At 29.4% G+C, this 16,474-nt stretch overlaps 1 protein-coding gene across 3 annotated transcripts; it reads right to left on the bottom strand.

Moving 5' to 3' along the window:
* Window positions 1-621: 621 nt before the first annotated feature.
* LOC133688417 (protein STRICTOSIDINE SYNTHASE-LIKE 2-like) lies at window positions 622-11,214 on the bottom strand. 3 transcript variants are annotated; one of them, XM_062107894.1, is made up of 4 exons: window positions 10,810-11,214; window positions 3,881-3,973; window positions 2,852-3,118; window positions 622-1,265 (listed from the first exon to the last, which is right to left on the bottom strand). In XM_062107894.1, the coding sequence occupies exons 1-4, from the start codon at window positions 11,094-11,096 to the stop codon at window positions 698-700; spliced, it is 1,215 nt and encodes a 404-aa protein (XP_061963878.1). In that variant the 5' UTR covers window positions 11,097-11,214; the 3' UTR covers window positions 622-697. The 3 variants fall into 3 exon arrangements, with proteins under 3 accessions (XP_061963878.1, XP_061963880.1, XP_061963879.1); XM_062107896.1 differs by lacking the exon at window positions 3,881-3,973 and having other exon boundaries at window positions 10,810-11,211; XM_062107895.1 differs by lacking the exon at window positions 10,810-11,214 and having other exon boundaries at window positions 3,881-5,306.
* Window positions 11,215-16,474: the final 5,260 nt, after the last annotated feature.

Genomic DNA, 16,474 nt, shown 5'->3' with positions numbered 1-16,474 from the left:
CATAGCTGACAAATTGGTCTCTGCAGCCGATCCATCCCCTTTCACGACAAGACTTGCTTGTGTGACTTTTTGTACATAGCAATCAGAGTGTTTTTGGTGGTGTAAATTTTTTTAAAAAATCAATTTTTTTCAGAAAAGCAATCGAAAATATGAAGTTCTGCGGTATGGCATTCCTAGTTTAATGATAGACGAAAAATGGACACCTTTTCTGATGAGAAGTTGGCATCATTTTCTATCAAAAGCTTTCTTTTTTGGAACTGCTGACAGAGCAATGTATTTATAAATAGGTCAAGGAGTCTTTTTCCATTGATATTTTTTTATTTTTACAGTCAGTTTCCACCAGGAAGTTTATATATATATGACCCTGATAAGTGATTGATCACCTGTAATCCACTTAAGATTTTTAAACAATTCATTGCCATTTCCACAACTAATCCTCCTCCAGTCATACTCCAAAAACCCATTATGTTTTCCCAACTTTTCTAATCGGAGCTCGGCCTTAATTTCTTCTCATATATATATATATATATATATATATATATATATATATATATATATATATATATATATATATATATATGATGAAAAACCATATACATACTTATATTGCCTAAATGTTAAAAAAAAAAAAAAACTTTGCATGTAATTCTTAATTGTTTCATGAAAAATCCATACTAATTAATATATCGTTGCATGTTCATATCCTATACCTTCCAGCAAAAGGTAAAGCTATCGACCCTATCCATAATCTCCCATCTTTCTCCATGACCTCACTTATAGACTTCAACCCATCTCCGTCGTCGTCTTCGAACACTTCCAGTATGTCACCATTCTCACTCAACCTCACTGCCAAGCCACTCCCTCTATACTTGGACAGAGTTGATTGGAGCATCGCTATGTCGAGTGGAAGCTTAAGCAGAACATTCCCTATCCATGGATATGAAAATAACAACTCAGAAAGCTTCTCTCTCCTTGAATTTATACCAACCCAGTATCCTCCTCTAGGGCTCCTTTTTATGTTATCCGGGAAACCCTGTAGTTGAGCAAAGACTTCGACAGTTCCAGCTTTCGACGTTTTTATCCAATACCTTAAAATTCTACATCTGGTGGTCTCAGCTAATAAAATGAAGTTGCCATCTTTGCTTAGAGCTACTCCATTTGGAAACGTGAGGTTGCTGAGAAGAACTCTCACTTGTTTGTTTACTGGATCATATTTCATAAGTCTTCCTGATTTATCCCCACTCAATACCACTGAGAGATATTGCCTGCAAGATTGCATCTATCATTCAGGCTGTTATAAACATTTATAAGAACATATGTGCAGGTTAGGGCTACCTAGAGAACCGTTCAAAATTTGACCAACTAATAATATTTCAGTTGCATTTATTGCTTTGCTAACATATTCAAATGAAGGGGCATGCCATGCAAAAATGCACGCACTTGTCTGGCCTTTCTAGAACGTGCCAGAGTTTTTTCTAGTAGTTCAGTTAGATGGGCCTGGCTATACAGACCCATTAGCACCTGTTTTTAAAAGGCGGGGCTGGCCTCATTCTCTTGGCCTTTTTCTCTCTTTTTTTATTTGATATATATATATATATATATATATATATATATATATATATATATATATTAATGAAATGCTCTTTAAATAAATTTATTAACATTTTATTTGAAACATTATCTACTTTTTTCATAATTTTCAATTAAGATTAGATTTTTGTTTTTATAGTGATATCAACAATTACTTTATGAAAAATTATATATTAACCTAATATGAAAAGTTTGTATTTTAAAATATGCTTATAATTATTTAATGAGAATAAAATATTTTTTATATATCACTTTTTTTTCATATAGTTACGGTAAAATTATAAAGATGTGTTTTTTTATTAAAACTTGTTTTATAGATTATAATGAAATTTAAAAAAAAAACATGTTTAAAATTTTTTAAAAAATAATTGAATAAATAATACGATTTTTGAATAAAAGAATGCATATTTGTTCCTCAACTTAAACTATTAAAATCCTTAAAAATATTCAATCTAATTTATTTTTTTTATAAAAAAAGCTACAATTAAAGAAGGTATTTTTATCAAAACGAAAATGAAACGCATGAATAAAAAATATAATTTTCTACTCTATGAATAAATATTGTCGTTTTCTTTTGAATTGTTTTCATTTTATTAATATTTATTTTTTTATGAAATGCATGAATAAAAAATAGAATCTTTTACTATACGAATACTTTTTTCCTTTTCTTTTGAATTATTTTATTTATCATGAATATTTTATTATAATTATGTAAAAAAACAAAATTTGCAGCAAACCAGCTAGTTTGTGGCTAAAAGAAAATCCATCCCCACCACTTAAAGATTTGTCCCAGCGGTCTTTGTACTGGGATAGCCTCAATTTTGTCCCCCTCCTCTTCACAAATTTTCTATGAAGTGAGGATATATATATATATATATATATATATATATATATTTCAAAATGATATCTGGAACTAGTCAGTCAATCCGTGATCTTAGTCTTAAAAATAATTGGGGAACGCGGTATAACCCGTGCTTTTAAAAAAATAAATTTTTTTTATTAAAATTTAATATATTTTATATGTTTTGGATCGTTTTGATATACTGATATGAAAAATAATTTTTAAAAAATAAAAAATATTATTAACATACATTTTAATACAAAAAATTATTTAAAAAACAACCACAACCTTACTATTAAACATTCCCTTCATGTCATGAGTTAATTTAAGTTAGTTTTAATATCTTTCTTATAACCAAAAAACATTCTCCTAATATTATTATTATTTAATAAATAAGGAAAGATAAGTTGTTTCACATACCTTCTTTGATACTGTGAGCTACTATCGGTAAAATAAATGGCACCACTTGATTGGTCTATGTCCAAACCATTAGTGAATCTCAAGGGAATTCCTTGTGCATGTGTCACGATCTTGGTGGCCAAGCCACCTTGGGTCCCCACCCTAAGTAATCCCATGTAAGCATCAGCAATGTACAGATCACCGTGTGATTCGTCGAAGCACAAACCTAATGGACGCCCGCAAATGTGCTCCGTGTGTTGGTGATCACGTGGCCCTCCACAGCCGTCCCTGTCGGCGTTGTCAATCATAACATGTTAAAATTAGTGCATGCAAAAATCCCATTAAAATAAGAAATTAAATTATTTTATTTTATATAATTTGGTCTCTACAGAAATCCCATTAAAATAAATAAGAAACTGTTCCATTTAATACAGGAATTTGCAATTGGATTTTGATAAATCATTATTATTCCATTTCTTCAACAATTTGGTACAATAACGACTTTCAATTTTTGTTTAACTCGTTTTAGTTAAACAAAAATAACCTGATTAACTAGTAGCTTGATTTAGTAAAACTCAGTAAAAATATAATAATATTTTTGTCAAAATAAAATATTTTAATTTTTTTTAAAATAATTAACTTGGATTAGCCCTGAACCGTCCTTATCGACTGCCCGATCAGGTTATAAAATATGGTGCCAATGATGACCATATTTACCCTTCTTTGAGGAAAACATGAAAGATAAGGTAAGGACAATAAATGCCTTACTTTTTCCCTTCTATCTCCATCACCTACCTGTTTTTGTCCGTTCATTTCCTCTTTTTTTTTTTTTTTTTTAAATTCGGTGCTAAAGAGCAGAAAACAGAAAAAAGAAGAAGATAAGGCTCAACATGCAAGACAATTGCAGGAATTAGCTTAGACCTTCAACGTGTTAATCTTGATGCTGATGAGTAATAACCACGACGTGACTTTCTAGCCTAGAAAACATCTAGCCATGAACTTCTTAAACTTACACCAACGTGAGCAAAAGGCTGTTGCTTGCATGCATACCTATTTGGAGAAGCCACAGCAAAATCTGTCCATCCCTTTCTATTTCCCTGCCATTTCACTATCCTGCCGTCCGATAAACTGGCATAGGGACCCTTGCCAAGCGAATCAAATGCAAAGCTTTCAGGCCCAAAAGCACCCACAATCGGAACCTTTTTGAGTTGTCTAGCTCTGGCACTGGAAAGAGGTTCTATATTGGATGTTTCGGAGGAAAAAATAACAATGGCTAAGGTGGAGAGAAGAAGAGCTATGGCCGTGAACAAGATTTTGGAAGCCATGGTTATGGGAAAGGAGGAATTTTTTTTGTTGTTAAAGAGAGAAGAATTTATATACATTTGAAATTGTTTTTTGTTTTTTGTTTTTGCGCACAAAGAGCTAAAAGGGTGTGTTCGCTTTATTATTTGTTGGTGGAATAGTTAAAAGGATGGGCCAGGTTCATGAACCCGCAGGGTGTATTTAAAATTACGTGGGTTGAAGTTTGAGGTATTTTTTATTTAAAAATATATTAAAATAATATTTTTATTTATTTTTTAAAAATTATTTTTTAAATCAACACATCAAAATAATTTAAAAATATTAAAAATTAATTTTTAATAAAATATCAAAATTTAAAGAAACACTGTATACACATTTCCAAATAAACTCTAGACTCATGAGTTTTACTGATCAATCCATGTATAACCAGTTTATTAAGGATTTTTAAAAAATATAATTAAGAAAGCTGAAATAATATTATTTTAAACAAAATTTTTAAAACCAAAATGGCGAAAATACCTTAAACAGAACAAAATATGATTGAAACCAGATTGGTCGACAAGTTAGTTATCGAGTTGATATTGTACAGAGATGAAGTGGGCTGATAACAATAATATAAGGTTACACGTAATCTTTCTCTCTCATTCATGATTGGTTTGCCGCTGGAAATTAGAAGAATTTGGATAATATTTGAGAGAGTTGTGAAGGCTGGGGTAAGTGCCAAGGACAGGTGGCATATTGTGTGTTCTTAGGATTAACCCTCATCCAACATTTCATGGTTGAGGAGAGGTGAAGTATCCAGCCAAATTTTTATTTTTAGGAATTTTCTTTTTAGACGTGCATGTCAATTAATATTCCGAGTTTTATTTGGTGTTTAAATTCTAATTTAATTGGCAAAGCTACTGCATATAGTTAATTCCAAGTAATTTTAAGATTAAATCATGCTAATATTCGAAATTTAATCTAACTAATTTACCCTCCAACAATTAATGTAATATTGGAGTCTTTTCGCTAAATTAATGTATTATTGTTAATGAAATTCTTATTAGTTCACATTTACGTTCATTTGTAAATGAAAAATCACAACTATATATCAAAGTTTACTTTGTGGTTTATAAATTCATTTTAAAGAGATATATATAAAGATAAAAATAAAATCACAAGAAATAATTTCAATGTTAATTTAAATTTAATTATATATTTTTTACTCTCTCTACTTATCAACTGAGAAATTTTATAAAATTAAACTAAGCAAATCAAAATTATTAAATTTATTTTGTTATGGTTGGTTGATTTAAAACCTATTTGATTTAACCCTTGGTTTGGATCAGAATTTTTTAAAAATTAATCTTAATTTGACCAAGTCAACGTAGTAAGTTAACCCAGTCAAAAATATATTTGATTTAATATTTTTTGAAATAATATTATTTAAAAAAAAACTATTCAATGCTGAATTGATGACCGGTTTAAGACCGGGTTTAATAACTTGGAGCAAACAAAACGACACCATACATGTGTGCACTCTATTTGTACACGTGTGTGCAACTAGTCTACGTGTGCTGACGGTATTCTGACTAGAATTTATTCGGTTGAGGACATTAATGGTCAGAGGCACAGAGCTCACATGAATTGAAAATTTACAGCCGACCCGGCCTAGAGTTTTCTTTCACCATGCTTTATTAATTTATTATTATCATTATCATTATAACTTGAGATTCTAAAAATAAACTAGGCGGTAAAAATTTAAATAAAATGATAAGAATAGCATGTGCACTTTTATTAATATTTTTCAACATCGAATTTTATGTTTATAAATTACTTGATTTTTATTTACTCCCTCCCAATTTTTTTTTCACTTAACCTTGTTTGAAAGTGTGGTTACGATTATTTTTAAAGTGTTTTATATTTAAAAATACATCAAAATAATTTTTTTATTTTTTAAAAATTATTTTTATTATCAACGTATCAAAATAATCTAAAAACATCAAAAAAATATTAATTTGAAGTAAAAATATTAAAATACATTTAAATTTTTTAAAAAATATTTTTAAAACACAAAAATAAACAAAACAGATATCAATTCAAACGTTGACGGGGTTGGTTTTTTTTTAATTTGTTTTTTATTTATATGTTATCACCTGGTGCTACAAAATTTTATTACGGTATTATTTATAAAAAAAAAGTTGTAAAAGGAAATTGTGTGGTAAAAATTGCAAGTGCCATGATGGAAAATACTGTAGCTGTCATACTCATCCTCCCCGAGAATAGTTCGTCAATCTAAAATATTACTTGTTTTGAATTTATTTTTGATGTATTTAAAAAGTTAATTTAATCAAATTCAGTTGACATTTAATTTTTTTTAATACCATAATTTTAATTTTTTTAAAAAATAAATATTATTTTAATATAGGTTTGATTTATCCTGCCAACCAAGACCCGTGCCGCTCTAATAACCATGAAAAATCTTCCATTTGCAATTATAACAGCGAAAAAAAAAAAGGAATTTTAAAGGTCCATCATGCATTAATGTGGTGTCTATAGTTTTTGGTCCTAAACCACGGTCCTGCAGCAATCTTGTTCATCAGAAGTATTCTGAAAGGACAGCTCGTATAAAGTTCAAACGTTGACAAGTCACTGTTCTGACATTAAAAAAAACCAAGCCATGCGGAGATTTCAAAGTATACCTTGCACTGTGCACAGATTATTCTCAATTCTTTTTTTATATATAATTTTAAATTTTGTCATCAGATTTTTTTTTCACAATTGAACATTTCTGGGTCTGAAGTAATAATCAATCACATTGTTTTTTTTAAGAGATGATGAAATTAAAATATAAAGGATTAACATGAAAGGCACATATAAAATAAATAGTGACTCCTCAAATTTTATCTAAAAAATTAGTTTGTATCCTATTTGTTTTAGTTGAAATTCAGCTTCAAAGGAGAAAATACCGTTGACATCTATATTGACCATCACAATTGTTAAAATAGGTATCAATATGGTCTTCTCGATGATAGTTTTATAGTGGTTGTTTTGAATCTTAATATTATCTAAAAATTATATTTAAGTTAAGAATATAAAATTTTATTCTAGTTGATTTTGTGATTTATAACTTTTTTTTGATTTATTAGATTGATGAGTTGGTTTGTTAATGTTTTAAGGCTCTCTGTAAGGAGTTTTCATATTAATATGAGTTGAAAATTGATTTTTTAGGTAAAAAGCACATAGACTTGATTTTCTAACCACCATAATAGTAGCCAAATTATATATTGGCAAAATTTATCTGCTACAACAGGTGACGTGTTATATGTCTAATTTTTTTTATAAAAAAAGTTGTATGTCCATTTAAATCATAAAAAAAACAACAAGCTTAAGCGTATTGGCTAGGGCTTGAAGGCCCCCAAGCCCGAGCTCTTCCTTTCACAAGCCTAGGGGACTGAGCCATGGGCCCACATTGTTGGGTTGGTTGTCGGCCCTTTTTCTAGTATGTTTAGGTTAACTATAGATTTATGGAAAAAATAATTGAACCTCGCTGAGTCCGTGACCTGGATTATAAGTTCGACAAATTAGGCCATAATATCCGATCTATTATTTTTATTGGTTCAATGCATTTTGTGACCCTCAGTATAAAGAAAATGAAATCTTATCATTTATTATCAATTATCTATTTTTAGACCACAATATCCGATCTATTATTTTTTTTAGTTTAATGCATTTTGTGACCCTCAATATAAAAAAAATGAAATTTTATCATTTATTATAAATGATTTATTTTTTTATTTAACTTGAAATAAAAAAAATACAGTTTGACTCTTGTTATCAATAATTTGCTTTTGTTGTCCAAGCCCCATGCATTAGTCATGGTTTTTTTTAAAAAATATCTAATACAAAAAAATTAGTGTGCACTTTATTGTTATTAAATATATTAAATGAAAAAAAATCTATGAAATAAAAAATTTATTGAATCTAATTGTGTGCATCCCTTGTGTCATGAGTTTGTGGTTGGTTGATTCAAGTTTACATGTTTTTTTTTTAATTGAGTGTTTTTTTTTTACGAATCTTATTTTTCAATGTTGAGTTAATTAGAGATTTAGCTTTCCAGTTTTTTTGTTCAAGATTACACCTGCAAGTTTTCAATTCAGACTAACCTAAATAGATTTAATATGTTATTATCTCAATATTAAATAAAAATATCATTTAATATAAACATGATTTTAAATTTATGGTTAAAGATTATTTTTTTCTAAGACATATTAAGAATGCCTATATTTTTTTCAAATTTTATTTTTTAGCTCCGACTTGCGGTAGAACAAGTCCAATAAACTAGTTTAATCTAATATTTTTTTCTATCTCTAGTTTTACCGACAGATGCATGAAAATGTATGTCTCTTGCACACAAAGATCAGATGCTGAGAAAAAGCTGTGACCTATTTAATTTGGGGAGCATAACAACGATGTCACCGTCCCCTAAGACTTCCATCGCCGTCGTCATAGCTCTGTCCTAAACCGCCAATTTGTTATTATTTCAATGTTTTTCTTCTTTCAGCTCAATATCCTCCATTACCTCAATTTTATACACCTGATTCTGTAGGTTTTGTTCAAGATTGTAACAAGGATCAAAGAGTTTTAGAAATCAATTCATTTGCCTCCTATGATATACTGATTTATATTTGAATTAAACATTATAGCTATATATGTATATATATATATAAAATCGAAAAAAAGTTTCAATAATTGCATGTATTTCAAAAATATATATATTTTTTAAACTAAAAATATTTTTTTGATAACAGTGAGATTATATATATATATATATATATATTAATGTTAAAATGAATTTGAACTGAAAAGATATTAAAACCATATTATTTTATATATTTCTAGATAATTTTAATATTAAAATCATTAAAAATACTAAAAATATATTAAAATAATATCGTTCAATATATATTTTAGATAATTTTAATATTAAAATCACTGGAAAAACTTTAAAAATACCAAACTAAAGTTTCAATCCAAACATAATTTTATAAGAATATATACACCATATTATTAAATACACATTAAACTGTATTGATTAATTAATATATCAGGTACAATAATATTGATACCAACGTGATTTAATTTTTCTGAATATCCTCTTACATGCCATTTTTCTTCTTTACCCCCCTAATTAAGGCTCTGCCGCTCCCTTCTTCTTAATTTACACACCAACTATTCTTGCCCCTTTAGTTTTGTACTGTTTTCGTCTTATTTATTGTTGGAAAGTGTTTTTTTTTTAGAAAATACTTTCTTGATTTTTCATGTTAGGTTACAGGTCAATTAAATTCACTTTTTGATAAAAACAATATTAAATTTTAGATAGAAAATAGTATTTTTTCAGTTTAAAAGATTGGAAAATACTTTCCATTAAGAACTAAATTGGTACAACTTTTATTATTATCAATAAATTAGTATTTAAAAATATATTATTATTAGAAGATAATAAATTAATAATATATTTATATAGGAAATAATATATTAGGACATATTAATATAAAATATAAAAGTATATTAATTTAAAATACTAGTGCATATAATATATATATATATACACTTTAATTTAAATAATATTGCTATCAAATATATTCGAATACAAAATATGTCATATTATATAACAACCATGCTTTTTAAATCGTAAAATTGTGTTATGAAATTAGGATGCCATATAAAATAAATTTATTTTCAATGTTTTTCAAATACAAAAAACTAGATATATGTTGAATATTTATATTTAATGTTTTATATTTGTTAGATAAGGTTGAAAAAAATTGATTTATTATTAAGTAATTTTTCAGATTATTTTTTATAATATAACCAAATATAACCAAATATTTTCTATTTTATTTTCTACTTAAATATAAAAAAATATAGTTTATTTTTCAAAGACTAAATATCAGTAAGCAATAGCTTTACAAAAAAGGAAAAAGAAATATATTTTTTTTCAGTGATTAGGTGCGGAAGAAGAATCATATCCTATTTCTACTGACTATTCGGAAATAACAAAAAACAAACAGTTAGGTTTAGGGGTGATTATTCTCGGTTCGATTCAGTTTTTATAAAAAAAAAATAACTAAACTGATTTTTTTTTAAAAAACCGAAACCCGATAAAACTGACTGGGTTTCAGTTCGGTTTCTTAGGGCAAAACCGATTCAAACCAGTTTAGCTCGGTTTTTTCGGTTTTGGCTCGGTTTTTTCGGTTTGGCTCGGTTCGGTTTTTTTTCGTTTTTTGCTTATAAAACTGAAACCAAACCGAACTAGTCTATTTTTTAAAAATTTTAATCAATTTTTTTTTCAATTTGGTTTTTTCGATTTTTTTTTTAATTTTCTCAGTTTAATAGGTTTTTTTCTCACCCCTAGTTAGGCCTAATCCAATCGTTCTAAAGTTTTTTTTTTTTTAAAAAAAAATAAATCGTCATTTTCAAACAAGGCTTGTTGTCAGCAAATCTAAGGCAGGCATGAAATGGTATCATCTCCTTCACTAGTTTTCTTTTTCGTTCACCTTCCTTCGTTCTTTCATTATCCATTAAAATAATCGTAAACACAACAAGCATAGACTTGAAAAGCTGACGCAAGAACATCTTTACCGTTTAAAATTGAAAAGAAAAAATATAGATATTCATTATATAAATAGTACCTCTCTTGAGAAGCAAAGGAAAAATTGATCCAGCGCCTTTCATGTTCTTCCCACTTGACGACTCGACCGTCAGATATTCCGGCGTAGGGACCCCGGGCAAGCGGGTGGAATGCAAAACTTTCAGGCCCGATTGCACCCTCAAGTTGAAGAGCTTCCCATTCCCTACCACTAGAAATCTTTTCTACAACGGATGGACGTTGATACAAAAACTCATGATTAATTGCAATTAAGGAAGAGGTTAGAGCTATGATAGTTGCTGTTAAGAATAGCTTTGAGCTCATGGCCATGGGGAAAAGATGAGAGGATCAGGAAGGAGATATAGATAGAGTATGAAGGGGTTGCTTAAGGGTGAGAGATATATGTTCATTCTCTTGGAATTTGGAAACACACCAATCAGATAGGACTACGTGCGGATGTAAAATCTAATCTTTGATTTGTGGTTCAAATTCTTTAATAAGTGCGAAACCCCTTATTTATCCCCAATTAATTATGCAAGATCGATCGATCAATGTGTTTTTTCTAGGTATTTATTTCTTTCTATATATGTTCACGAAATATTCACTTGTCTAGCTACGTAGACAACATATATAACAACATAGGCATATTGGAGGCACTAGCAAGCAACATTTCTTCAATCTAGAGAGTAATTATTATTATTATTATTATTATTATTATTTGCCTGGAACAACTAAAGGAGTAATTCCATGATAATAATTGTAATTTTAGAATTTAAACCTCTTTGCGAACTAGACGTTGAACAATCGGGGAAGAATATCCCTTTTTTTTCTCCGGCTTGGGTTTACAGGCAGAGCTAGAATTTTATGAAAGGGGTTTTGGTATAAAGAATTGAAGGATAAACTTGCAAGTAAATTAAAACAAAATAAAATTATGAAATAAAAGAAATTATTCTCTAATTAAGAGCTAAGTGTATACTTCTATATATATATATATACATATATAAACAAGCTAAAAAGCCAGTTGGATTGACACTAAAGGCAAATAGCATTCACTCCCTTGCTAGCTAGGAAGAAAAAAACCAGAATAGCATGCATATGATTCCATGATGGAACGCCTCTATTTTTTATCAACTCCATTCATTTAAGTTGTGAGTTATGATTTCATGCAATTAATTTGACATGAAATTCAAAAGAAATTGATAGGACAATGACTTCTCCGACAGGACTATATTGACATACCTCGATGTAGAAAGTTAACCCTAAACTACATTTAAAGACATTTGAACAACGAATCTTAAAGATGTGAGCCACCCCTTCTATAATTACATCCATGAACAACAATAGATGCTTATAGATACTTGATGTTTAATTTGCGCAGGTCAGATTTTTTTAAAATAAAAAAATTATAACATAGGTTTTTTAAACATGTTCTTGTAGTTAATTTTTTTAAAAATAAAAATTAAAAAGTTTTTATATGCATGTAATCAAATAAATAAAAAATTATGTGTGTTAAGAAATAGAAAAAAAAATCATAAATGATAACCAAACAAATAAAAATAAAAATTAAGAGACAAGTGTTGATTTCATAAGCTGGGATATTTATCTAGTTGTGTTTGCTAAATTTTTTTATTAAAATATTTTTGTTATTAAAGCAAACGATAATATAAACATAAATTAAATTGATTGAATAAAATAAAAGGAGAAAAACAATGATATATATTAGAAATATTATCTGAAAATAATTTTTTTATTTACAAAAATAAAATTTATTTATACACAAGATAAAAAAATATATTATAGATGAATTATAAAAATTCAAATTAATTGGGGATTTCTTTGAATCCTCCATGACATTGTATACAACCAATAATTTATTAAATTGTTGAAATCATGGATGTTCAATACTTGAATTTGTTTATCCAATGCGATGTCGTGGATGCATATTAGGACTAACAAAATATATTAAAAACATTGTATATTGACGAATCTAAGACTATTAGAATTAAAAAAAAAAAGACAAGAAAGATAAAATTTTGGACATATAGAATCTTTTTGAAAAAATAAAATTGATCCATTAATCATACCAAGAATTATAAATACAGTATAAATACAATAAATTTGTATTCGATTCATCATAAATCAGAAGCTCATGCATCGGTATACTCTCGTCCAGTTCATGCACTGTGATCTTCTTATTGAAATTAATTCGACAATTCAGTGTGCTCGAATTCCACAAACTGGGTCCAAGTATGCAGAGAATTAAAGTATGGATTAAAGGAAGGGACGCCAACCGTGCCAACATCAGAAAATATGGATGGCTATTGAATCATTAGATTTGACTACAGTGGAGCCCTTCATCATATTTTCAATGGCCAATCAGGGATGTGTGCATTTTGGGATGCTGTGGTGGCCTTCTGGGCACTCAAGAAAAGGCATGAGTGCTGAATAAATATAGAGCTACCCATCCTTCTCCTCCACTTCACTGATAAACCTTAATGTTTTCCCTTCACAGTCTTCGAAAACCTCCACAATTCTCCCTTCATCGCCCAGCTTTATAGCAGTAGCATGTGCCTTTCCTCCCACTAACAGCGAGTGCAGCTGCTTGAGCCTGAGTGGAAGATTCGGATTGTGGTTTTGTTGGATGAACACGAGTCGATCTCAAACAATATTATTTTGGTTTTTAAAGAAATTGCATTATTTTAGATAAAAATTTAAAAAACCCTTGAAGTTGATCTAGTCAATGTCGGCTGAATTTAACTAGGTCAATTTTCAAATCGGTTTGAAATAAAACCCATCTTAAACCTGGTTTTGAATCAATAAATTAACGGGGTGACCTATAAACCATGTTTTATAATTATGATTTTTGCAAATCACTCGTAACCATTGAAAAATCAATCATTTCTCCATGGATCTTGGGGCAAAACCAAGCCACCCCAGGAGTTTCTTGGTCTAGGCTGACCTCTACCTTCCTGCTGAGCTGAGCCCAACTCAAGTTGCACCTTCTCTTTAACTGGGCTGAATAATTGAAAATTTAATCAAAACCTTAAACGGATCTTTCTATCATGTTATTACCTCGGATTCGGATCTCGAAAGTTGCCGGAAATTTTTCTTAATACATTGATCCATGAAAGAAAGAATTCTCGGTATACAAAATTTGTCCTGATTGTCAAAATACACCAATAATAATCACAACCACAATCATCTTAATAGATATAAACAATAGACAATGGCATCACAAATCCACAGACAAAGAATAAAAAAGGCCCATAAAAATTTGAAGTTCCTCGTTAATGTCGTCTTCCTAAGAAGAATCATCCAAGTTTCCAATGCTTCTCTCCTTTTCTTACATGAAACAGTGAGCAGGGAAGAAACCTGTGTGAGTCTTTCATGTGATATAAACATAAAATACAAGAATCTCTATCATATTTTCTCTCTGGGGGTCAAATTTTTTGGTCTAGAGAGTACTCAAGTGAAATGGCCCCAAATTGCCTAATGTCCACTCCATAATCAAGTGCTAAATACATGGTTATTCTATGAAGGAGAGGGACAACTTAACCAAAAAGAAAAGAGCGGATAAAGCAAGCTAATCAAATTCTTACTCGAGGCATTAAGAAATATTTCTTGATTACTTTATTTCCTTCAATGTCAAACAATTCATTTTCTTGGTGGACTCAAGCTTGAGAGCTTCTTCAAGGCTCTGACTATTGATTCCAAAAGCTCACATATATACGTCTTTATTGATTGCTTTTGTTGAGTTAAACTTTCCTGTGAAGACAAAAATCAATCATTTTTTATGTCGTGATGATGAAGTATTATGATTTTCAAACGTTTTAATTATTATATAGATTGCAAGGTTGATGTTATTAACGTTTTGTCTGTAGCATCTTTAAGCTTGATTGACTCAACTCAAATTATCAGAGGGAGATTTTGTGTGTGTGTGTGTGTGTGTGTGGTTGAAGGAAGAATGCTGTCGAGGCTGGGGAGATTTTGGCAATGGAATGTAGTTAAAGCCCAGGAACAAGTTCGAACTAAGGGAAACGGTGCTGGTTTTGGTCCAATCTACACAACCTCTAGTTACTGCCCAAAAATGTTTTGATTATTAAACCAGACATTGTCTGCTCGACGAGTTGATCCAAATTTGTTCAACTCCAGACTTGATTTGAAATGAGTTTTAAAAGAAATATTAAAAGAAAAACATAAGAAGAGTTTATCTAGAATGATCAAGTCGATCGTTGAAAATAGTCTAGATCAACTGAGGCTAATCTTGTCAATCCATGATCATGATAAAGTTTTGACCTATTTTTTTTATTATATATATATATATATATATATATATATAATAATCAAATCCATTCTTAATAATTAAGAAATAATTGAAATATGTTTAAACAGTCTTGAAATCATGAAGTTTCGTACATTCTTATTCAAATGCCTCCCTATTTCTTTTTTGTAGCAGGCAAGATATACATTTTTTACTCCCTATTTCTAAATAATTCACTAAGATAACTTTACCATGATTTGGATTTTTTTGGGTGCCCAAAAAATAAAAATTCCTGTACATGTAGAAAATAATTGTGCTTGAAATCGATTTAGTTCTTCCAATTAGACTTTATTAAGCTTAATTAGACTCTAATTAACTAGTCTGCCAAAACACTTTCTGAAGAAACTTTACATTATCCAGTGTTAGATGTTGCTTGTGAAGAAGCTTTTGCACATATTATTTTCCTTTAAGAAATCTTTGAACAATCCATTCATGGACATCCAGAGCAAGAAAAGATTTGGAGAAAGATTCTGGGTGCCCCAAAGGGATGCCCTAGGGACACTTACAAATGCCCCAAGAGGCCATCTTAGGGGCACAATCCTTTCCTTACGAGTGGGTTATCACTGCTTAAAAATACCCTAAAGATCTCAGCCGAAGAAGATTTTGTGTATAAAAACAATTATATAAAATAATACGACTATATATCATTACAGCAAATTAACACCAAATCCTACATCCCAAAAATAATTGCACGATAAACTAAAGCACAACTGCTTCCATGATTTTTTGGTTCAAGTAGTGGGGGATTTTTTATATTCGAGTCTACGAGCCAATTTCTTTGTTTTTCAGCTTTAGATTATAGTCCTTGAACTTTGGTTTATTTTCAATGAAATCTCAAATCGGTTCCGTAAAAGTTAAGCGTCTATATCTCCATGGCTTGCCTTGTGTTATTTTAGTTTCAATATTATCCTATTTCTTTCATATAGGCCCCTGCACTTTTAAATTTCCTGTTCAGCTCTGTTGTTTGATTGACCTTTTGCATTCTCGTCACTGCATTCGTTTCAAGTTTTGGTAAGGCTATATCCAAGAAAAGCAAGAAACAAGGGTCAATCAATAATTTGATCACTGTTTAGATGAAGAAAAATAAAATTGCCATATCACCATGACAAAACATGCAAACGGATTAGGAATTCTTTCACAACAAGACGTTGACTTTGAGTGGAAATTGAAGATAACTGCAGAACAGATTTGAATATAAAGCTGTTTTTTTTTTTTGGAAGATAATGAAAAACTCATGTTTTTTTCATTATTGTCGGAACAAAATTATTAATCTCATCCTCGAGTACATCAACTAAAACAATATCATTTTAATTAGAAAGAAAATTCATGTTATTTTGAAAAGAAAATGTAAATAGTTAAGTGGGCTTTGAACAGATCATGAGATGAT

The sequence above is a fragment of the Populus nigra genome, chromosome 3 (genome assembly GCF_951802175.1).
Source record: "Populus nigra chromosome 3, ddPopNigr1.1, whole genome shotgun sequence".
NCBI classification, from domain to species: domain Eukaryota; kingdom Viridiplantae; phylum Streptophyta; class Magnoliopsida; order Malpighiales; family Salicaceae; genus Populus; species Populus nigra.
This window is presented reverse-complemented; position numbering and strand designations above follow the sequence as displayed.